The 25,361-nt window shown below is 38.8% G+C and overlaps 1 protein-coding gene across 2 annotated transcripts in view; it reads left to right on the plus strand.

Moving 5' to 3' along the window:
* The window catches only part of DLC1 (DLC1 Rho GTPase activating protein), a 461,166-nt gene that overhangs the window by 93,141 nt on the left and 342,664 nt on the right, over positions 1-25,361 (plus strand). For both annotated transcript variants that reach the window (XM_056113856.1, XM_056113860.1), the window contains exon 2: positions 16,886-17,035. In XM_056113856.1, the coding sequence (XP_055969831.1) occupies positions 16,886-17,035 (150 nt within the window). The remainder of the gene's footprint in view (positions 1-16,885; positions 17,036-25,361) is intronic.

Below are 25,361 nucleotides of genomic sequence, written 5' to 3' on the forward strand. Positions count from 1 at the left end.
AGACAGAGATAGCCATATCATACAGGTACCATATAGGTTTGACAGAACTAATAATCAATCCAGAAAGAATGGCTATTTTTAAATTCTATTTATAATTTTTTTTTGGTTTATCATACTTTTAATAATGGTTTGTCATGGACATAATTCTAACACCACACTCACAACCAGTGTACTCATTTACCCCCATCAGGGACCCAGTCCCCCTCCCACTCATGCTCCTCCAAAGCAACTCAAGTGTGTAGGTCAGTTAGACTCTTTTTCTATTAGGTATATTTAATGTCACTCAGAATGTCAGTCTCCAATCATTGTGAAGATTGGTACTGGTTTCAGAATGCTTCCCAGATTAGTTATTTAGAAAGAATATCCCAACCACCAAAGTGGGATTTTGTGGTCAATGGAGAAATTTCTCTAGGACCAAGAGAAAGAACTGCCCACACAGTTCTCTCTCCATCCACACCTGCCACTTAGAAGTGGACCAGCTGCATAAATGTCCTTTGAAACTATTCAGGAAACTGTGTAGGCAATTTACAAATGTCCCTGCTGTGAATGCTCTGTTTGAAGCCTCCTTGGAGATTAGAAATAATGAAGCAAAGGTGTAAATAAATGACTTGTAAATGGGAGTAGCTAAACAGATGTAAACACACACTCACTATAAAACCACAATTTATCTATGAGGTGAAAGATTCCTTGTAGCAACTCTAAATAAGGATATTATTAAATAAGCATATCTAAATAAAGATACTATATGGATATTAGTATGTTATTAGTACAGTGACATTTATTCTGGTTAAACAGACTATCTAGCAAATAGGAGATGGCTGTTGGTGTGTTTTTATTTCCTTCCAGACTATATGTTTTATTTTGAAATGCAGAACAACAAAAAATTAAGACTGACTTATCTAACTTGCCTAGAAAATTTGATACCAGATAAGTACATTATCACCAGCTTCCGACTCTCGATTCAAATTGAAATCTACACAACTCTTAAAGAAAAAAACAATTTAATAACTTTCTGTTTTTTTTAACAGGATATTATTTTAAGAAAGAAAAGTCTAGAATGAAGAATTTATTGTCAAATGAAATATATAGCACTAATAGGAGATTTTATGCTAGTCCAGCTGGCTAGAGATCAAATAATCCAGCACATAGTTGAGCCAAGTCTTTGACTCAAAGGCCCTTTTCTTTTATGGAAGCAAGGAGTATTACCAGCCCAGAACAGTCAGTGTACGTGTATGCAATCAAAGACAGTCTCTGGGCCAGAACCTTGCAGTATGAACCAGGAAATCTTACTTCTATTCTTAGACTAGTCTTTAATTTATTATAGTTGTGTATGGGATGCCACAACTCACTGACAAGCAGAACATTCAGGCAATGCTATATTTTACTGAACCAAATATTCACCGTTTGGAAGCACCCGGGTGTTTAAAAAACTTTTTTGATTCTTTTCCAGATGTTTGACATTAAGAAAACAGAGTCTGTGTGTCTCTAGGGGAGGCACCCTTTCCTCTGGACTTCCATTTGCTCAGTTCATAGAATATCCGGTAACTTTGTTCTCCACCCACCCTCTCTATGTGCACTCCGCTTTTCTTTGTTCAGTGAAAAGCATCTGAAGAGAGGAGGTTGGAGTTCTCTTCCCCAGATACAAGGAAGGAAGGCAGCGTTCCATTCAAAGGACTCAAATTCAGAGGCTTCTGGAGAGAATGACCCTTACACACCCTGTTTATCTCCTTCAGCTCTCTTGCTGCCAGATAGACTTCACTGCCCAGGGCCCAAAACGGTCTTAGGAATGAATAAGGAGCACCTTTCAGATTGTGTGACTCAGAACTGAAGTTGTTGTTGATTTGTTGTTGTTGTTGCTGTTGTTGTTTAATTAAGAGGCCACATCCAACAGTGTTTAAGAAACCCAAGTCATGTGACAACTCACTGCCATGCTAACCCAGTGATGGGGGCCAAGGGGTGCTGTGGGTCACCAGGACTACACCCTGCAGTATTAGCATTTCTTTCAGGAGCTACTAGGTTCTATTTGGTGCATGGTGGGGAGGGCTGGAGAGATAGCACAGTGGTTAGAGTGCCTATCTTGCATGTGCCAAACTTGGTTCAATTTCAGTACTGCATGATAGTTCCCCGAGCACTGTAAGGAGTGATCCCTGAGCACAGAGCCATGAGCACACCCTGAGCACTGATGAGTGTAAACCCAAAGCAGAAAGAAGAAATGGGACACAATAATTATTACAAAGGTGAAGTGCCACTTTCCTTCAATTGAAGTTCCTTTTAACTTCTTGAGAATGTGCCAAGTTAGATGAATGACTTTCATTTATATTTCATTATATATTCATTGTTCATGAAATTTATGCATCTTGATCCTCGTGTTCCTCCAGCTCACAGTAGTCCAAGCAATTCTTTCCCTGTTGTTCTTGGTTTTGATTTTTTTATTTTTAAAGCAATTTTTATTTATTTACTTAGTTATTTTTGCTTTTTGGTTCATACTCAGCAATGCACAAGGGTTACTCCTGGCTCTGCACTCAGGAATTACTCCTGGAAGTGCTGGGGGACCATATGGAGTGCTGGGAATCGAACCCGGGTCGCCTACGTGCAAGGCAAACACCCTACCCACTGTGCTATCACTCCAGCCCCTGATTTTTTTTTAATTTCTTTTTCTTTTTCTTTTTGTATTTCGCTTTTTGGGTCACACCCAGCAATGCTCAGGGGTTACTCCTGGTTCATGCACTCAGGAATTACTCCTGGTGGTGCTCAGGGGACCATATGGAATGCTGGGAATCAAATCTGGGTCAGTTGCGTGCAAGGTAAATGCCCTACCTGCTGTGCTATCCCTCCAGCCCCTGATTTTTATTTTTAATTTTATTATTTTTATTTATTTTATCAGGGTGTGTATGGGCCACACTTAGCAATGCTCAGGAAATATTCCTGACTTTGTGCTCAGGAGTAACTTGGTGATGCTCAGGGGACCATATGCCTGCTGGGGATCAAACTGAAGTCAGCTGCATGAGCTATTAGGTTCTTGACTACAAATAAAATATATAGATGTTTCTCTCCTATTTAACCTTTGTAAGCATTAATCTACGTCTGAAAGAGATACAAATGAAAATTTACTTCAAAGCAACTACATGTTTTATATTACCTTAACATCAGTCACAATCTCAAGACAACAGGATATTTCGGTTCTTTGCCGTTATAGGAACATACTGAGAAAAGAAATTATATATCATGCTGTTATTCGAGGCCAGTTCACAACCAATTTGATTATCTTGTCTTATTTAAAAATATGCATATTTATGACTATCTGCCATCTATCCCATTACAAGTAGCTGGCTTGTGTTTTAAATACGTATTTAACTCTTTCTCCATTCAAGAAGATATATAGATTGTGTGTAAGTACTTGCCTTAATCAGAGAACATTCTGCGCCCTAACTATTAGTAATTGGGTCATTCACAGAATTATGTCATATATAAAAAAGAGTAAACAGAACTAACTAGAGCTTAGAAACTACTCACATGACAAAGAATTTAAATAAATGAGATAATTCACCAAGATTAGTAAAACAATGGGCTGGAGGGATAGCACAGCAGGTAAGGTATTTGCCTTACAAGGCCGACCCTGGTTTGATTCCTCCCCCCTCTCAGAGAGCCAGGCAAGTTACCAAGAGTATCTCGCCCACATGGCAAAGCCTGGCAAGCTACCCGTGACGTATCTGATATACCAAAAACAGTATCAAGTCTCACAATTTGTTGTGAGACGTTGCTGGTGCCTACCCAAGCAAATCAATGAACAATGGTAGGATAGTGCAGTGCTACCAGTGAAACAATAGGTTCAAATGCTGTTTCACAGGACACAAATAATTTTTACTGTCTAATTTTCAAAGGAGAGACTGAAAAATAAGAGAAAAGCAGAATTTAACCTGGTAGAATTTCTGAAAATTACAACCGTACAAATGTTAAATAGGTTGCCTCCAGGTGAAATTGATAGTACAGGGCTAAAGAAATTTGGGAGGGTGGGAGGGATACTGGGATCCGTGGTGGTGGGAAATGAGCACTGGTGGAGGGATGGGTATTTGATCATTGTATAATTGAAACCCAAGCACAAAATCTGTAAGTCTACAACTGTACCTCATGGTGTCTTACTAATAAAAATTAAAAAAAAAAAAAGAAATTTGCCTTGTACTTGGCTAACTCTGATTCAATCCCAGGCACTGGATATGGTCTTTCCAAAAGTGATCCCTGAACAAAGAGTCAGGAGCAGGCCCTGAGCATCTGTAGGTGGCCCAAACACCAAAATAAATAAAATAAGCTTCTCCCTAGGAAATTATGTGTAGCACATAACTAATGGTCAATAAACATTTTGAATAAGTTTTAAATTTAAGCAAAAATGACTAGATGCCTCAAAGATAAAATTAAATGTGATCACTGGTTTCTTACAAAACTTTATTTTCTTGTACTTTGGAAGAATTGAAGCCTAAACAATAGAAATAGAATAAAAGGTAATATATGATACCTACATAAGTATTAAATTAGAAAGTATATTTATGAAAAGAAAGAAAAATGGAGAAATTAAAAGAAGCTGAGAGAGAGTAGGGGTTGTGGAGTTGTAGGCTACTCAATTTACAGGCAGACAGTCAATCTGAAACTAATCTAAACTTCCTGAAATTCACTCTGTTACTTCGATAGTCAGGACACTGGATCCAATAGCCACTGTCATAAACTTCTGATCTTGGAATTCTTTGTAGGGTGAAGTATTCAAGTAACACAATGAGAAGTTTAAGAAAAAGTAACTCAACGTATGTAAAACTACAAATATAATTATATTTGTAAAGACGTTGATAAACATAAATAATGGTTAGCGCAAGGAAGACTGTAATAAGAACCACTATTCAGCAAAAAAAGAATTCTTCAGAAAAACACTAAATTTAAATCAACAATTTATTGAACTTAACCTCGGGAATAAGAACAAAACTTAAGTAAATGTATTAAATAAATAAAATGTGTTATTCTGATAATTATTAACTAAACCATAAATCGTTGAGTTAATTCAATATAGAAATATTGAGCTTGCTATCAGTGTCTCTACTTGAATAAAATTCTAAAAATGGTTTTCCTTCCTCACATCTTTCCTACTATGTGTCATGCACCAGCTCACATCAGCAAACAAGAGCCAATTATGAGCATATCTTCTAACTTAGATTCATTGATACCTACTAACGTACCTTGAAATTGGCATTATTAGCATTTATACCACCAAAATAGCACAAGCCTTAAACCAGGGGTTTCTTTTGGTGGGTGGTCCAATTGCTAAACTTTTCCCAACATACCACTGCTTACCCACACTCAACTTCTAAGAATATGTTCCCAAAACAATGGCTTCTTTTCCACTTTGATTTAAAAATGTGTAGGGTCTTGTTTACTGGAAAGCTGGTTCAACAACCTCAGCATAAAAAAGACTATGAAGTAGATTTTCTCTCTTTTTCCTTCTCTCTCTCTCTCTCTCTCTCTCTCTCTCTCTCTCTCTCTCTCTCTCTCTCTCTCTCTTTCTCCCACCCTTCTCCAAATTCCTCTCCCTTGATTCTCTCTCTTTCCCCCATTATGGTTTGATTCTTACTAACAAAAATTACTAACAAAAATCATTTTCAAGAAAACTGGCATTTTTTATTTTCTATTCACTGATGAGTATTTTGCCTCGTCAGTGGTGCTTGATCCAGAATAGCTGTGACTCTTCGAAGGAAAAGGAAGTAAAGATGGGAGGGGCAATAAACTAGTATTTGGACTTTATTTAAAAAGGCTAAGTTCCTGGAATATCAAGGACTTTATTAATAGGCAACTTTACGTACTAAGAATTTTCTCTTCATGGACTATAGTGGCATGAAATTGAAACCCTACTGTAGATGTCAACCTCACCAAAATCTGTAGATAAACAGCTGTGTTTTCAGACAAGAATTGTTTTTTGGAGTTTCACCATGGATATATAAAAGTTTAGAACTTTCTTAAATATTAATAGATTGATCCTAAAAACAGGAACAATAATATTTTCCAAAAGCTCTTGATTTTTATTTAGCTCTATTTTGTGAAATGTTATGAGTGTATAATATGTAATGTTGGTTTGTGTATTTAACACTGCAGACTGAATGTGATATAAAGAGTCCATGAAGGAAAAGGAAAGGGCTTGTTTCTCTAGAATAATATCAGAGTCCAAGGATGTTTGGTTTTATTCTTTTTGGCAGATCATGTAAAATAATCTGGTGCTCAACCCAGGGATTTTAAAATATTTTTGAATCACAATCTTCAGATTTGTTTAATTCAAAGATAAATCTCAGGACCTGTATAACTCAAAGACGATTTGTTTCTAACACATGGGATATACTGTTTTGTCTAACATTAACTTAGTAGCTGGGAAAATATCAAGATAAACTTTCTAAGGACTCAGGAGGTTGTAATTTTACGGATTTATATTGAATTTGTTATATTATACCTGCAAACATATTGTGTGTACAGTGTATAACTTTACTCTGTGTGTGCCAGGTAGAAAAATGTATTCTTTCTGCTTGGGGTGTTATAATTAGATAATGAAAGATAATCATACGAAAACATATGTGGATATGTACATGCAAATAGTCTCTTGGTAAACACAGAATTTGTTTGAGAAAGTTGATAAGCAGATACATTGAGAAAGTAGGAAGTAATTAAGAAATAATAAATTATATTTAAAATATAATTAACATTATATTTTTCATCTGGGTTATTTAAGAGAGAAACTGAATAATTTCCAGGATTTCAGAGACAATAATTTCTAATCAAAATTTTCCTATAAATAATGCTCTTTTAGAATTTAGTAATAAATTTCTGCATCATTACAGAATTTGTAGCATAGTAATACTCGGTTCTTCCTCCCTCCCACCGTGGCGAAATATCCTGGATCCACTTGAGCACAGTAAAACTTTATAATAGTAAAAGTTCTATAATTCTCTGTCAAAACTTTCTTAAATGTTTTAGACAACAGAGACCACAGGAGAAAATTGAATAATACCGTATAGTATTTTTACTTTACTGTAGTATTTTGGAGAAATTAACACTTGTTAAAAATTTAATATATTCTCAAAACTAATTTCTTTGTATAAACTAGACCTGCTCATTTGAACTGAAGTTAATCTGTTAAATCAAATTCAAGTTCAGTTTACCCAAATAATTTAAGAGCTTAATGTTTCTTCAATGACTTAATCTAACAAACCAATTACTTCAATAATAGGCTCTCTACTACAAGACAAAATGCCCTATAAGAGAAATTTTCTCTAGTTCTTTGAGGCTTTGGGTTTCCTCTAGAAATTGATGAATCCAAATTACCCTGGTCTGTGTATTTTTGGCATCCATTTTGATGATAACTATGAAATCAGGATTAAAGGGCAAAGAAAAGTTCTGATTCATTTTATTTATCCCATCAAACTAAAATCATCACCCAAACTGTCATGTGTTCTATCGTGACATATTTTATCTTTGAAGTCACCACTAGTGGTCCTTTCAGAGCTAATTTGACACAGGTAAATAAATATCTCAGAGAGGAGAAGATGGCAACATGAGTCACAGTAATAATTTGCCTAAAAGATCTATTTTTTTAATTGAATCACTGTGAGATACAGTTACAAAGCTTTCATCTTTGAGTTTCTGTCATACAATGATCAAACACCCATTCCTCCACCAGTGCACATTTCCACCATCAATGTCCCCAGCAACCCCCATCCCCCCCTCCCCCTGTCTCTGTGGCAGACAATTTCCCCCATACTCTTTCTCTACTTTTGAACATGATGTTCTGGAATACAGATACTGAGAGGCTATCATGTTTGGTCCTTTATCTAACTCCAGCACACATCTCCCATCCTGAAAGATCCTTCCAACCATCAATGACTTAGTGATGCCTTCTTCATTCCAGCTCCCTTCTCCCCCAGCTCATGAGGCAGGCTACCAAACATGGAACAATATTCCTGGCCCTTGTCGCTACTGTCCTTGGATGTCAGACTCACATTATGTTATTTTATATTCCACAAAAGAGTGCAGTCCTTCTATGTCTGTTGCTTTCTCTCTCTTTGACTCATTTCATGATACTCTCCATGACCACCCATTTATAAGCAAATTTCATGACTCCATCTTTCCTAACAGCTGCATAGTATTCTATTGTGTAGATACATCAAAGTTTCTTTAACCAGTTGTCTGTTCTAAGCCACTTGGGTTGTTTCCAGATTCTGGCTATTATGAACAGTGCTGCAATGAACATACAGGTGCAGATGTCATTTCTACTGTACTTCTTTGCACTCTTACGATATATTCCCAAAAGTTGTATTGCTGGGTCAAATGGGAGCTCAATTTCTAGTTTTTTGAGGAACGTCCACCTACTCTTTTCCAAAAAGACTGGACCAGTCGGCATTCCCACCAACAATGAAAGAGAGTCCCTTTCTCCCCACATCCATGCCAGTACTGGTTGTTCTTCTTCTTTTGGATCTGTGCCAGTCTCTGTGGTGTGAGATGATATCTCATTGTTGTTTTGATTTGCATCTCCCTAATGATTAACAATGTAGAGCATTTTTTCATGTGCCTTTTGGTACTTGTATTTCTTTTCTGAAGAAGCTTCTGTTCATTTCTTCTTTCCATTTTTTGATGGGGTTTTTTTGCTTGTACAATTCTACTGGTGTCTTATATCCTGGGTATTAACCCCTTATCAGATGGGTAGCACTGTCCTCCCGTTGTTCATCCATTTGCTCGAGCGGGCACTAGTAACATTGTGAGACTTGTTGCTGTTTTTGGCATATCAAATATGCCACGGGAGTTTGCCAGGCTCTGCCGTGTGGGTGGGATATTCTCGATAGCTTGCCGAGCTCTCCGAGAGGAATGGAGGAATTGAACCCAGGTTGGCAAGGCAAATGCCCTACTCACTGGGCTATTGCTCCAGCCCATCAGGTGGGTATTGGGTAAATATTCTTTTCCATATTGTGAGCTGTATCTGTATTTGGTCACTGTTTCTTTTGAGGTGCAGAAGCTTCTTAGTTTAATGTAGTCCTATTAGTTTATGTTTGTTTCCACTTACTTGGTCAGTGGTGTTTCATCCTTAAAGATGCTTTCAGCTTTAATGTCATGGAGGGGTCTTCCTACATTTTCCTCCATGTACCTTATGGTTTCTGGTCTGATATTTAGGTCTTTAATCCACTTTGATCTGACTTTTGTGCCTGACATTAGACAGAGGTCAGTGTTCATTTTTTTGCAGGTAGCTTTCCAGTTTTCCCAGCACCACTTGTTGAAGAGGCTTTCCTTGTTTCACTTCACATTTCTTGCTCCTTTATCAAAGATTAAGTGATTGCATATTTGAGAGACTGTGACAGAATATTCAACTCTGTTCCATTGGTCTGCAGGTCTGTTTCTAGTCCAATACAATGCTGTTTTAATTTTTAATTACTACTGCTTTGTAGTATGGTTTGAAGTTGGGGAAGGTGATGTCACCCATCTTCTTTTATCCAAAGATTGTGGGGGTTTATTGTTCCATATAAATTTCAGGAGTGTTTTGTCTATTTCTTTGAAGAATGTTATGGGTATCCTGACAGTGACTGCATTAAATCTGTATAGTGCTTTTGGGAGTATTGCCATTTTGATAATGTTAATACTCCTTATCTATGAGCAAGGGATGCATCTCCATTTCCTCGTGTCCTTTCTGATTTCTTGTGAAGTGATAGTGCAGCGGGTAGGGCATTTGCCTTGCACACAGCTGACCCAGGTTTGATTCCTCCGTCCCTCTCAGAGAGCTCGGCAAGCTACCGAGAGTATCCCGCCTGCATGGCAGAGCCTGGCAAGCTCCCCATGGCGCATTCAATATGCCAAAAACAGTAATAACAGGTCTCACAATGGAGACATTACTGGTGCCCACTTGAGCAAATCGGTGAACAACGGGAGGACAGTGCTACAGTGCAACAGTGTTTTGTACGTTTCTTTGTATAGGAAGTTCACCTCTCCAGTTAAGCTGATTTTGAGTTACTTAATTTTCTGAGCACTATTGTGAATGAGACTTTTTTAAAAAATCACTTTATTCTCTTTCATTATTTGTATATAAGAAAGCCATGGACTTTTGGGTGTTGATTTAGTAAGACTTCCACTTTACTATACAAACCTATTGTTTCTAAGAGCTTTTTTTGCAGGGTCTTAGGATTTTCTAAGTATAGTATCATATCGTCCTCAAATAGTGATACTTTGGCCTCTTCCTTTCTCTTAGTTGTATGCCCTTGATAAAAACCTCTATCTTAGGTCCATTATATCACTCAATAGACATTGCTTCCAAAAAAATCTTAATGTGCTTTATATGGTGATTTTTTTCCTCTTGTAAAACTCTACCCAACTCAGGTACTTTGCATAACACTGAGAATTTTTATATATTTACATATAATTATATATATTTATATAAGCTCATATTCTTACAAAAACATTTTCTGCTATGCATCTTTAAATGTCTAATGAGGGGAGGAAAAGGGGATCTGTGCCTGTCTGCCTGTCCCTTTCGGCCGGCCGCCCAAGCTGAGCTGCTCCCTTGTCCCCCACCCCCCAGGTTAGTTTTCGCGCCGCCCCTCGGACCCGGGGCTGGGACTCCACCGCGCAAGTGTCTGCAGACGTCCCCTCCCCCAACGCTGGGAGGAAAAGGGGATCTGCACCTGTGTGCCTGTCCCTTTAGGCCGGCCGCCCAAGCTGAGCCGCTCCCTTGTCCCCCACCCAGTCTTTACTTCCTGGACAGAAACCAGGTATCCGTGGGGGCGTGGCCACTTCCGAGGTGGGCTTGGCTTTAAAAGTGGGCGTGGCCTAAATTTCGGCGGGTAGTTCACTCAAATCAAGAAATATTACCCCTTCACGTACACAACAACATGAAGAAACGATGCAAATCCCCACCACAGGGAGACCATGAGGAAATAAGTCTAGAAGCCTCAGTAGGTGCTAGCCACCTTAGGGACCTCTCTGACAAGGAATTCAGATATGAAGTCATCAAGATTTTCAATCAACTCGATGAAACAGTCAAACAGATATCCGCTAAACTGAAAGAGGACATGAAAGAAACTATCGATCACACAATTGACAAAATACAGCAAGAAATGAGAGTTGAAATTGGAAAGCTTCGCACAGAAATGGCACGCATCACAGATTCCATAGATGAAGTCAAATCCTCACTCACTGCCCTCAAAAATAGAATGACCACAGCTGAGGAAAGAATCAGTGACTTGGAAGATCAGCTGCACCAAGCCAACAGACAACAACAAACAATGGCAAGAGACCTCAAAATAGCTCAAGAGCGAATCAGAGTCCTACGAGACGATTCCAGAAGAAACAACATTAGAATCATTGTACTACCAGAAGCTCAGGGAAACAATCCCAATGAAAAAACCATGCTTAAACAAATTATCTCCGAAAAATTCCCAGAGCTCCATAATACAGCCATTCAGATTCAAGAAGCCCGAAGGGTGCCAGCTAAAAGAGACCCCAACAGAAACACCCCAAGACATATTATAGTTAGAATGATCGACACTGCCGATAGAGACACAATACTGCAAGCAGCAAGGGCAAAGAAGGAAATCACATACAAAGGAGCACCCCTTAGATTCACAGCAGACCTATCAGAGGAAACCCTACAAGCCAGAAGACAGTGGTGAGATATAGCCAAAAAACTCACTGAAATGAATGCTTCACCAAGAATACTCTATCCGGCTAAGCTCTCACTCAAAATAGATGGAATGCTACACTATTTTCTAGATAAACAGCAGCTCAGGAACTTCATAGACTCAAAACCAAACCTAAAACAAAGACTAAAGGGGCTATTATAAGACAAGACAAACCCTACAACCACAACACACCCGCACAGAAACATGACACAAAACCCCATAACCATACTCTCTCTCAATGTCAAAGGTCTCAATTCACCATTGAAGAGACACAGAGTGGCAAAATGGATACAGAGACAGAACCCAACATTCTGCTGCCTACAAGAAACTCATCTCAACACTCAGAGCAAACACAGACTCAAAGTCAAAGGATGGAAAACAATCCTGCAAGCAAACAGCTCCTGTAAAAAAGCTGGGGTGGCCATACTCGTATCCGACAATATTAATTTCACCTTGAAAAAGACTAGAAGGGACAGTGAAGGCCATTTTCTATTCATCAAGGGATACGTACAACAGGAAGAAATCACACTCTTAAATGTATACGCACCTAATGAGGGAACAGCTAAATATTTAAAACAACTGCTAACAGATTTTAAGGAGGACATTGCAAGCAACACAATAGTACTTGGAGACTTCAACATTGCCCTATCACCTCTGGACAGATCAACAAGAACAAAACCCATCAAGGAATCATTGGCTTTGAAAGAAGAAATAGAAGAGAGAGGGCTTATAGACCTATACAGGGCTTTACACACCAAAAAGAAAGAATACACATTCTTCTCCAGTGCACATGGAACATTTTCCAAAATAGACCATGTGCTAGGACACAAAACATACCTCAACAAAATAAGGAGGATAGAAATAGTATCAGCCATCTTTTCAGACCATGATGCACTGAGGATAGAAGTGAATCACACACAGACATGGAGAACCAAATCAAACACCTGGAAATTAAACAACTCGATGCTGAGCAATGAGTGGGTCAGGAACGAAGTCAAGGACGAAATCAAAAGATTTATGATCTCTTGGAAACAAATGAGAATGAAGACACGAGCTACCAGAACCTATGGGATGCAGCAAAAGCTGTATTAAGGGGAAAATTTTATAGCTCTGCAAGCATATCTTAGGTCTGTAGAACTGGTGCAGATAAACAACTTGACCTCACAGCTCAAGTCCTTAGAAAAGGATCAACAGAAAGAGCCTAAATCAGGCAGAAGGAAAGAGATCATAAAACTTAGAGCAGAAATCAATGACATGGAAACCAAAGAAACAATCCGAAAGATCAATGAAACCAAGAGCTGGTTCTTCGAGAGAATAAACAAGAAAGATAAACCACTCACAACACTCACAAAGAAACAGAGAGAGAACCCTAATAAACCGAATCAGGAATAAGAAGGGGGATATCACAGCAGAAACCAAAGAAATCCAAAGGATCATCAGAGACTACTTTGAAAGTCTCTATGCCACGAAACAAGAGATCCTAGAAGAAATGGACAAATTCCTGGACTCCTATAATCTCCCAAAGCTGAATCAAGAAGACCTGGAGTATCTGAATAGACCTATTAACATCAACAAAATAGAAACTGCAATCAAAAGTCTTCCCAAAAACAAAAGCCCGGGCCCAGATGGATTCACTAGCGAATTTTTCCAAACATTTAAAGACGACCTGCTGCCAGTCCTTCTCAAGCTCTTTCAGGAAATTGAAAAAACGGAAACTCTCCCAAACAGTTTCTATGAAGCCCATATCTCTCTAATACCAAAAGGAAACAAAGATACCACGAGAAAAGAAAACTACAGGCCGATATCCCTGATGAACACAGATGCAAAGATTCTCAACAAAATACTAGCAAATAGAATTCAACTACTCATCAAAAAGATCATACACCACGATCAAGTAGGATTCATCCCAGGGATGCAAGGCTGGTTTAACACTTGGAAATCAATCAACATAATCCACCATATCAACAAAAGAAAAGATAAAAGTCATATGATCATATCAATAGATGCAGAGAAAGCACTTGACAAGATCCAGCACCCATTTATGATGAAAACCCTAGCCAAAATGGGGATGGGGGGACTTTTCTCAATATAGTTAAAGTCATCTACCACAAGCCTACAGCAAGCATCGTCCTCAATGGCGAAAAACTGAGAGCCTTCCCTCTAAGATCAGGGACGAGACAAGGATGCCCACTCTCTACACTGCTGTTCAATATAGTACTGGAAGTACTTGCAATAGCGATTAGGCAAGAAAAAGATATTAGGCGCATCCAGGTAGGAAAGGAAGAAATCAAGCTCTCACTATTCGCAGACGATATGATACTATACTTAAAAAACCCTAAAACCTCTATCAAGAAACTTCTAGAAACAATAGGCTTGTATAGTAAAGTGGCAGGCTATAAAATCAATACCCAAAAGTCCATGGCTTTCCTATATGCAAATAGTGAAAGAAAAGAAAAAGACATGAAGAAAACAATCCCATTCACAATTGTGACCCAGAAAATCAAGTACCTAGGAATCACCTTAACTAAGGAAGTAAAGGACCTGTACAAAGAAAACTACAAAACTCTACTTCAGGAAATAAAAGACGATACGAGGAAATGGAAAAATATCCCCTGTTCATGGATCGTGAGAATTAACATTGTCAAAATGGCAATACTTCCCAAAGCACTGTATAAATTCAATGCAATTCCTATTAGGATACCCATGACATTCTTCAAAGAATTGAAGCAAACACTCCTGAAATTTATATGGAACAATAAGCCCCCACGAATAGCTAAAACAATTCTTGGGAAAAAGAAAATGGGAGGAATCAACCTCCCTAACTTCAAACTCTACTACAAGGCAGTAATAACTAAAACAGCATGGTACTGGAACAAAGGCAGAGCTGTAGACCAATGGAACAGGGTTGAATATACTGACGTCCCCCCCCCAGAATACGAACATATAATCTTCAATAAGGGGGCAAGAAAAGTGAAGTGGAGCAGGGAAAGCCTCTTTAACAAATTATGCTGGCAAAACTGGATGGCTACATGCAAAAAAATGGGCTCAGATCTCTGCCTAACTCCATGTACAAAAGTAAGATTCAAGTGTATTAAAGACCTCAACATCAGACCGGAATCTATAAGATACATTGAGGAAAATGTTGACAAAACACTTCATGACATAGAAGCTAATAGTGTCTTCAAAGATGTCACACCGCTGGCCAAGAAAGTGAAAACAGAGATAGACAAATGGGACTATCTTAAACTAAGAAGCTTCTGCACCTCAAAAGAAACAGTGACCAAAATACAAAGACAGTCTACAGAATGGGAAAGGATATTTGCCAACTACACATCTGATAAGGGGTTAATTTCAAGGATATACAAAATACTGGTTCAACTCCACAAAAAGAAAACATTCAACCCCATCAAAAAATGGGGAGATGAAATGAATAGAAACTTTGACAAAGAAGAAATCCGAATGGCTTAATGACACATGAGAAAATGTTCCACATCATTAATCATCAGAGAGATGCAGATCAAAACCACAATGAGATATCACCTCACACCACAGAGACTGGCCCATATCCACAAGAACAAAAGCACCCGGTGCTGGCGCGGATGTGGTGAGAAAGGGACACGCCTTCACTGTTGGTGGGAATGCCGACTGGTTCAGCCCTTTTGGAAAACAGTATGGTTGATACTCAAAAAATTAGAAATTGAGCTCCCATTTGACCCAGCAATACCACTCCTGGGAATATATCCCAGAGAGGCAAAAATGTATAGCTGAAGTGACATCTGCAATTGTCTGTTTATTGCAGCACTCTTTACAATAGCCAGTATCTGGAAAAAACCTGAGTGCCCAAGAACAGATGACTGGTTAAAGAAACTTTGATACATTTACACAATGGAGTACTATGTAGCTGTTAGAAAAGACGAAGTCATGAAATTTACATACAAGTGGTACTACATGGAATGTATCATGTTAAGCGAAATGACTCAGAAAAAAAGGGATAGACATAGAAAGATTGCATTCATCTGGGGAACATAAAGTAACAAAATAGGAAACTAACACCCAAGAATGGCTGAGATTAGTACCAGGAATTTTACTCCATGAGCTGGAGGCCAACCACACATACTAGGGGAAAAGGGAGCTTAGATAAAGAGGAGAACACCAAATAAAGGTGTTGGGAGGATCCTCCCAGGATGGGAGAAGCATGCTGAAAGTAGACTATCGACCAAACATGATTGCCACTCAATGCCTCTTTTGCAAACCACAGCACTCAAAAGGAGAGAGAGGGAAATGCCCCGCCACAGAGGCAGGGTGGGATGGGGGCTGGGGGGTGGGAGGGATACTGGGATCCATGGTGGTGGGAAATGCGCACTGGTGGAGGAATGGGTGTTTGATCATTGTATAATTGAAACCCAAGCACAAAAATGTGTAAGTCTGCAACTGTACCTCATGATGTCTCACTATTAAAAATAATTAATTAATTAATAAAAAATAATAAATAAATAAATAAATGTCTGATGACCTTTTATATTTTATATTTGCTTTATTGCTTATTTTATAATTGCTTTATACTGTAAAAAAAGAGTGATAATTTTCACCAAGAATAATTCAATGGAAAATAGTAATATCAGTCCTTACTGATGTTTACAATCTTCAGGAACAAAGTACTGTTCCTGAAGATATATATATATATATACATATATACACATACATATATATACATATATATAAAACAAAACAAACACTGTCCTCCCATTGTTCATCAATTTTGCTCATGCGGGCCCAGTAACGTCTCCATTTTGAGACTTGCTGTTACTGTGTTTGGCATATCGAATACGTCACGGGTAGCTTGCCAGGTTTTACTGTGGGGGCAAGATACTCTTGGCAGCCTGACGGGCTCTCCGAGAGAGGCGGAGGAATCGAACCCGGCTTGGCCGGGCTGACTGCACCAAGGCAAACACCCTACCGCTGTGCTATCGCTCCAGCCCATATATATATAATACTCATGTAAAATAATTTTTTGGCAGCAGGTCAGTAATATTTCCAGTGAAGAGTCCATTGATGATACAAAATAGAACTTCTTTTGAACCACATGAAGTAAAAGACTGCCAATTTATTCTGTGTCCTTTTTGTCACATTGAAGAACAGTGAACTTTTTATTCTTTCCAAGAAATAGCCTTTCAGATTAAGTAACAACATGTTCTGTTCCTCAGGAAATAAAAGAAGATCGAGATCGGGTGCGGCTAGACTCCATGGTGTTGCTAATTATGAAACTGGACCAACTTGACCAGGACATTGAGAACGCTCTCAGCACCAGCTCCTCAACGTCCAGCACGCCCACAAACATGAGGCGCCACGTTCCTGTAAGTTCGCCACTTGCCATTTCTTTTTTTTTCCTCTTTTTTTCCCCATTAAAAAAATGATTGATTTTAAAATTAATTGGTTGTCCTTGGGTATTAGTCTCATATTGTTTCTATTTTTTGTATTACACATGCTTTTTTTAAAAAAAGATCTCAAAAATTAGTTGGATTGTTACAAAGCCGACGCCTGCCTCAAATACTGCAGAAGGCAATTGAGATAGAGAAGGGGCCATTATGACCAAGACAGTTGGAAACAATCACTCTGGATAGGAACTGTGTGCTGAAAGTAGGTGAAGGAACAAACATGGTAACATCTCAGTATCTGTGTTGCAGATTATAGTGCCCAGAAGGGGGGAGGGGGTTGAAAAGAAAGGGAGAGAGAGGGGAGACATGGAGGCGAGGAGGGAGAGACAGAGACACAGAGACAGAGTGACAGAGAGAGAGGGGAGAGAGTGAGACAGAAAGAGAGAGAGAGAGAGAGAGAGAGAGAGAAGAAAAGTGCCTGCTCTAGAGCCAAAGAGGCAGACTGGGGGAGTGGAGGAGGAAGAAGGAAAACTGCAATCATTGGTGTTGGGAAATGAGCACTGGTGGAGGGAAGATGGGTGTTGGATCATTGTATGACTGAAACCTGGTCAGGAACAGCTTTGTAACTGCATCTCACGGTGACTCAATTTAAAAAAATTGATTGAATCACCATATGATAATTTGTTCCAAAGTTGTTCATGATTAAATTTCAGTCATACACTGTTTGAGCATCCATCCCTTCACCAGTGTCCAATTCCTTCTACCAATGTCCCTAGTTTCCCTCCAGTTCCCCATTCCTGCCTCCATGGCACACTTCTCCTTTTTGTTTCTTTTAGGCACTGTGGTTTGCAATACTGTTGTTGAAAGTGTATTTACTTCTTTACCCATGAAAATGATACCTCCTGGCTTTCTGTAGTCCCTTTTGTACCTTTTGAGGTCCTGCTAGTAATGATCACAAATGATTATATGCTTCATGCAGAGTCTGGACAAGAAGTGTGTAATGCATAAAAAGAAAGAATGGTTATTATTATTATTAATTTGCCAAAGCATCTTAATAATTTGATTTGGGAATGGTAACAGTAAAAGAGAAAGGAGACAATACATAAGAGAGGTACTTGTGTGGTATTTTTCATAGTGAACAGAAAAAAAACCCAAGATAAAATAGATCTGTACTAAAATATATATTAGTGGTCCCCTTTAAATCACTTAGTTATTCTTTAGGCTTCTCATATACAGTGTGGAACCTATTTAAGGAGTTGAGCTCTAGGATGCAATAGATATGAGTATTAATGCCAGCCTTACCATAGAATTTGGTTGATGTCAAGTTATTTGCTTTAAAACTTGGCTTTATCTCCCAAAGGGAATGCCCTGCCACAGAGGTGGGACAGGGTAGGGGGGGATAGAGTGGGATGGGGTGGGATGGCTGCTAGGATCATTGGTGGTGGAGAATAGGCACTGGTGGAGGGATGGGTACTCGATCGTTGTATAACTGAAACCCGAGCATGAAAGTCTGTAAGTCTACAACTGTACCTCATGGTGTTTTACTACTAATAATAATAATAAAAAAAACTTGACTTTATCTAATATCAAGGGGTGGTACTTCCACATAGGATTAGCAAACAGTGAAGCAGACAGATAAGGCTGTGATTTTAACTTTAAAAGGTAAAACATACATTTTGTGGTAGCTTTTTTTAATTCTGCCTCAAATCTCTTGCATTCCTAGACAGATCAAAGATTACCCTGATTATATTCCTAATTTAATCATAAATAAAAAGGCACAATTAATGAAAAGTATTTCAGATATTATCCTAGAAGAAATGACACATTAATGCTACTTTTTTTTTTAACAGTGAAGGGGTACTGCTATTTGTTCAGCCATTGATTAAGCTGATTGAGTTGGGCAGGAACTCCACATTACTTTTTTTAAAAATTGTATTGCTGTGAGATTGAGTTACAAAGCTTTCATGTTTGAGATTCAGCCATACAACGATGAAACACCCATCCCTCCACCAGTGCACATTTTCTACGACCAATGTCCCAGTCCTCACCCTGCCTCTATGACAGACAATTCCCCCAATACTCTCTCTCTAATTGTAGGCATTATGTTTTGTTTGAAATTTCCTACCACCATTCAAGACTATCTGCCAGGGGAAGACGCTAGATAATTTATTTTTCATTGCTTATCTTGAATACCATGAGAACTCACTTGACCGCGATTGTAAATGAAAATTTTTAGATTGTAAATGGTTGGTTTCCAGAGTCATCTCTGTATGGCACTAATTCATTTTGGGATTCAACTTGGAGTCTCTGGGCCAGGGCTGTCGGTGCACTAAGATAGCACCTGAAGGCAAATTGTGGGCTTGACAGCCAGTCTCCTCTGCCACCATGCAGCCTGGAGATTTAGTCCTGGAACTCGCATATGGGGGGTGAGGAGCCTGTTTGGGAAAGCTCTTGGTCGCACACTATCTGGAGTAGCACAGAGAGTGCACCTGCTCCATCTGGGGTGCTCAGGTGAAATGGCTAGGTATGGGGCCTGCAGCTTTTGATCTCTTTTGAGATTTATTTAGGGGTTTCTGAAGCAAGGCTGGCAGTAGAGCTTAAAGGGTGGCCCTGGAGTTGGTTTGTGGGGGTGACTGCTAGTGCTTCCACGTGTATTGGGAAGTTGGGGGAGCCCACCCAAACTCCAAGAAAATCTGGAGATTTCAGTCACAAAACCCACATACCAGAATTTTCAGCAGATTAGATCTTGGTGAGGTTCATCCTGAAATGGTAGAGTCGGGTCAGGATATGGTGGCGATTTTGGATTGTGGAAACAAGCGACTGCTGGGGGCTCTGCTTGAGCAGACCACCAGGCACCCTATTCCCCACCAGTTTACTCCAATCTGTTCATCCATGTGCTGGTCCGAGATTAACTGTGGCTTTTGGTCTTTTTCGAGACTTATTGATGGGTCTCTGAAATAAGGCCACTAAATGAACTTGTATGGCTGACCCAGAGGTGGTTTGTGGGTGTGGCTCCCACATACCTAACTTTTGGCTGTTTAATTTCTTGGCAAACTTGGTCCCAAGTTGTTGGGGTTATGTAGTGGACCAGCGGCACAGCGGCAATTTTGGGGTATCAGGATGGCTGAAGTCACCATCAGACTGCTGATGCACTCGCCCTGCAGGTACAGGTTGACCTGCTGGTGGGATCATACCCCGGACACATTAATGCTATTAATGATTATACTTTTGATTCTTATAAAATCCTGCTCTTTGTGACTACTATTTGACATTGATTCATTTTAAATTTTAATGAATCATGTTTCTCTATTAGTGAAACTTTTTCATGCAAGTGAATTGATTTCCCTCTTAAGTCACTTTAGACATGACAAATGGTATTACTTACGTATTTTATAAAACACACTTTAAAAGTGTAGTGTCATCTTTAAATATTTAGTATCGTTTCTATCTTTTGTATATCTTTTATCTTTTTTGTACTTATGTTGTCATAGCAGATTTTATTCTACTAAGGTAAAGTTGGTTTGTTAGAATATATATATATACATATATGTGTGTATATATGGCTGTATTTGGTATTTAGAAATACAATTTCATATCTCTTCAAAATGCATGTTACTACACCACATCCACTACATAAGTATCCATTCAACTCCAGGAGAGTTCTTTGTACCCCTTCCATCTCTGCCTTACAACCTTCCCCCCACCCCCAACACACACCACTACCTTAATAATCTAAGTTCTGTGATCAGTGTTCAAGGATTTATTTTTTATTTTAACTTTATCTGTTCCTCTGCTTTTTTTTTCTCATGCACCCATAAGTGAGACCATCTGGTATTTCTGACATGTCTCACTTAGCATCCCCATGAACTCCTCCAGTTCTACACAAGTTGTTCCAACAGGCAAAAATTCATCTATTCTTGTAGCTGAAAAGAACCACTTTGTTTTTAAATACCTTTATTCACTTTGCTGTTGTTGATCGTAGGTTTCTCCCACATCTTGACTGTAGTAAATAGCACAGCATAGTGGTCCATCATCTTTTCAGATTAGTGCTTTTGTGTTCTTTAGCCAGTCCATTGTAGACTCCATGCACCTGCTATACAATCCATGGAATTTCTGTATCATATAGTAGACCTACTTCTAATATTTTGAGAAATGTATTCACCATTTTTCATAAACTTACATCCTCTCAACAGTGACTGGTTCTAGAGTTTTTGTTAACATCATTCTCACTGGTACAATGGAATAATTTCATTGTCATTTTGATTTTCATTTCCATGATAATCAGTGGGCTGGAGCGATAGCACAGCGGTAGGGCGTTCACCTTACAAGCAGCCAACATGGCCGACCGGAGTTCGATTCCTCCGTCGCTCTCGGAGAGCCCGGCAAGCTATGGAGAGTATTCGATATGCCAAACACAGTAACAACAAAGTCTCTAATGGAGACGTTACTGGGCCCGCTCGAGTAAATCGACGATCAACGGGAGGGCCTTTACCTTTTACCTTTATGATGATCAGTGATCATGAAAAGTTGTCTTTCCAATTCCTTCTTTCTTGCCATCACTATGGAAAAGTCTCTTCAACATTTCTTCCCATTTTTGATGGTGCTTTCTTTTTTCTTCTAATTGAGTATTGCGAGTTATATATATATATATATATATATCATGAATAATATCCCTTTGTCTGATATATGCTCTATGATTATTTTCTATCATTAGTAGGATGTGTTTTTGTTTTTTGTATTTGCTGTCATTACTTAATTTGGGGGCCCCACTGCATTTGGCAGTGCTTGGTGGTCATTCTTTTTTGTTTCATTTAGGTTTGGTTTGGGGGCCATACTTGGTTGTACCCAGAACTTACCCCTGGCTTTTTACACTGAGGTATCACTCCTCGTACTGCTGACAGTGCTCAGGGTACCTCTTAGGCATTTTTTGTTTGTTTTGACGTCACACCTGGCAGTGCTCAGATTTTACTCCTGTCTCTGCACTCTGGAGATCACTTCAGTGATGCTCGGGACAATATTGAGTACCAGGAAATTGAACCTCAGGTCATCAGTGTGCAAAGCAAGTACCTACTCATTATATTACAACTCCTCCTCGTGGTCGATCTTAACTTTGTGCTCAGTGATCACTTCTGGCAGTGGTCAGGGTGGCGATATGCTGTGCCAGGATATCAAACTATCATTGGCCAAATGCAAGACAAACACCTTAAATCACTGTATTGTCTCTCTGGACCCTGTGCTTTTGTTTTATGGTATTTTTTTAACTGTGCAAAATCTTCTGAGTTTGATGTTATACCGTTTATTATGCTTTTGTTTCCTTTATCATTGGAATCAAATACTTGAAATTATCACTGATTCCAGCCATAGGGTGCTTTGTTTTCTTCAATTTGTTTTATAGTTTCAGATTTAAAAATTTCCCCTTAAATTCATTACAAGTTAACAGCTATGCACGATGTAAAAAAAGTGATCAGTCTCATGCCTTTACAGATGGTCGACCAGTTTTGCCAACAACACTTAGGCTTTCCTTCCTCTATCCTGTATTCTTGACTCACTTGTTGATTAGCCTCCCACATATGTAAGAATTGAATTCTTGAACCTCAATTCCATTTAATTAACCTGTGTGCCCATTTTTATTCCAATGCCATATTATTTTGGCTACTGTTGCTTTGCAAAGTACTTTGAAGTCATGGAACTATGATGACTAAATTTTTCTTTTTCATAAAAGAGTGTTTGTTCTATTTCCTTTAAGAATGTCATTGTAATTTTGATAGAGTTTGCATTAAATCTGTATATGTGTTTGGCCAAGATGGTCATTTGAACAGTGTTAATTGTTCCAATGCATGAGTGTGAAATACTTTTTTATTTCCTTGTGTTTCCTATTTCTTTTAGTAGTGACCTAGAGTTTTCAGTGTCCAAGCTTTCATCTCATTTTTCATAAATCAATTTCATTTACTTCATAGTTAATTAATTTTTGATACTATTATATATGGAATTTTAAAAAATGTCTTTTAGTTCATTGCTTGCTTATAAAAGTGCAACACAATTTATGTATATTTATACAAACTCTTTTTTGATTCATTTTTTATAGATTTTTAGTGGAGTTCTCAGGATTTTTTCCTGTATTATACATGAGCATATCATCTGCTAATCATAATTTTACTTCTTTTTTTCATTTGTATTCCCTCTATTTTTAGAAATTTGACTGTTATTTACAATACCACAGTGAATAATAGTTGTGGAAGAGACAACTTTGTAATGTGCTTGATCTTAAAGTAACTGCCTTTGGTTTTTCACCAAAAAATATGACATTAGCTATGAATTTGTTGTCCACTGTCCTCCCGTTGTTCATTGATTTGCTCGAGCAGGCCCAGTAACATCTCCATTGGAGATTTTGTTGTTACTGTGTTTGGCATATCAAATACGTCACAGGGAGCTTGCCAGGCTCTGCCGTGCGGGCGAGATACTCTCGGTAGCTTGCTGGGCTCTCCAAGAGGGGCGGAGGAATTGAACTCGGGTCGGCCATGTTGGCTGCGTGCAAGGCAAATGCCCTACTGCTGTGCTATCGCACATTTATTATACTAAGTCTCTCTATCCCAATTCTGATAGAAAGTATTTTTGTCATTAATGGATAGTTAGAAGCTTTCTCTGCATCTGTTGATGTGACAATATTGTTTTATTTTTCCTTTTGCTATTCTGGTATATTAATTGATTAACACATGTTGAATCATTTTTGCAGCCTTGGAAGAAATTCCATTTGTTTATAATAGGTTCTTGAATTCAGTTCATTAATATTTTGTTGATAATGCTCGAATCTGTGTTCATCTGGAATATTGGCTTGTAGCTTCTTTCCCCCTCCCTTTCTCCCTCCCTTCTTTTCTTCCTTAGTTCCGTCCATCCTTCTTTCCTTCTTTCTTCCCTGTGATGTCCCTGTCTACTTTTAGTTTGAGAATAATGTTGGCCTTGTGAAAAGAATATTCTTTTCTTCAAATTTATGAAAGAGTGTGAAAGAATAAGTGATAGGTCATATATGAAGGTTCGGTAGAATTCAGCAATGAAACCATCTGGATCTGAACTTTCTTCTTTAGGGAGGAGGCAAGATGGAATTATTTTGTATGTTTTGGGTTTTTTATTGAATCACTGTAACATACACAGTTAAAAAGCTGTTCATGGTTGGGTTTCAATCATACAATTTCCAACATCCATCCCTCCACATTATACATTTCCCAACCACCAATATCCCCAGTTTCCCTTCCATCACTACCCCTACTCCAACCAGCCTCTACGGCAGCCAGTTCTCTTCTTCCTCTCTCTCCTTTCAGGCATTATGGTTTGCAATACAGGTACTGAGAGATTATCATGTTAGTTTATTGACCTATTTCCAGCACACAGTTTTTATCCAGAGTGATCATTTCCAACTATCATTGTCATCGTGGTCACTTCTCTATCCCAACTGCATTCTCCTGCAACAGTTGAGGCAAGCTTCCAACTGTGGATCAATGTCCTTGGGTATTACTTTCCACTGTCCTTAGGTATTAGTCTCATACTACATTTTTAATATCCAGAAATGAGTGCAGTCGTTCTATGCCTGTTCCTCTTGGAAGATGGCATTTTTAATGGTTTCTGTTTCCATGGTTGAAGTTAGTTTAGGTTTTCTTTTTTACCTCAAATTCGGTCTCGGTAGTTGGAGTTAGAATGGGACTGAAAATGTGTGTGATTTTTCTAGGTCCTCCAACTTAGAGATTACAAAGTTCTTGTAGTTTCTTAAGATAATTTCTATTGCTTTGATATCTGTACTAAGTTCTCTCCCTTTCATTTCTTTTTTTTCCTCTTTTATTTTTTTTTATTAGTGAAACACCATGAGGTACAGTTGTAGATTTACAAATTTTTGTGCTTGGGTTTCGATTATACAATGATCAAATACCCATCCCTCCACCAGTGCCCATTTTCCACCACCATGGATCCCTGTATCCCTCCCACACCCATCCCGCCCATCCCACCCTGCCTATATGGCAGGGCATTTCCTTTTGTTCTCTCTCTCCTTTTGGGTGTTGTGGTCTGCAAAAGAAGCATTGAGTGGCAATCATGTTCAGTCCATAGTCTACTTTCGACATGCATCTCCCCTCCTGGGAGGATCCTCCAAACACCCTTTATTTGGTGCTCCCTTCTCTATCTGAGCTGCCCTTTCCCCTAGAATGCCCGGCTGGCCTCTAAACTATGGAGTAATCCTCCTGGTACTGATCTCGGCTATTCTTGGGTATTAATCTCATATTTTGTTACTTTATATTCCCCAGATGAATGCAATCTTTCT

Source organism: Sorex fumeus, unplaced genomic scaffold (assembly GCF_029834395.1).
Source record: "Sorex fumeus unplaced genomic scaffold, SorFum_2.1 ptg000024l, whole genome shotgun sequence".
NCBI lineage: Eukaryota > Metazoa > Chordata > Mammalia > Eulipotyphla > Soricidae > Sorex > Sorex fumeus.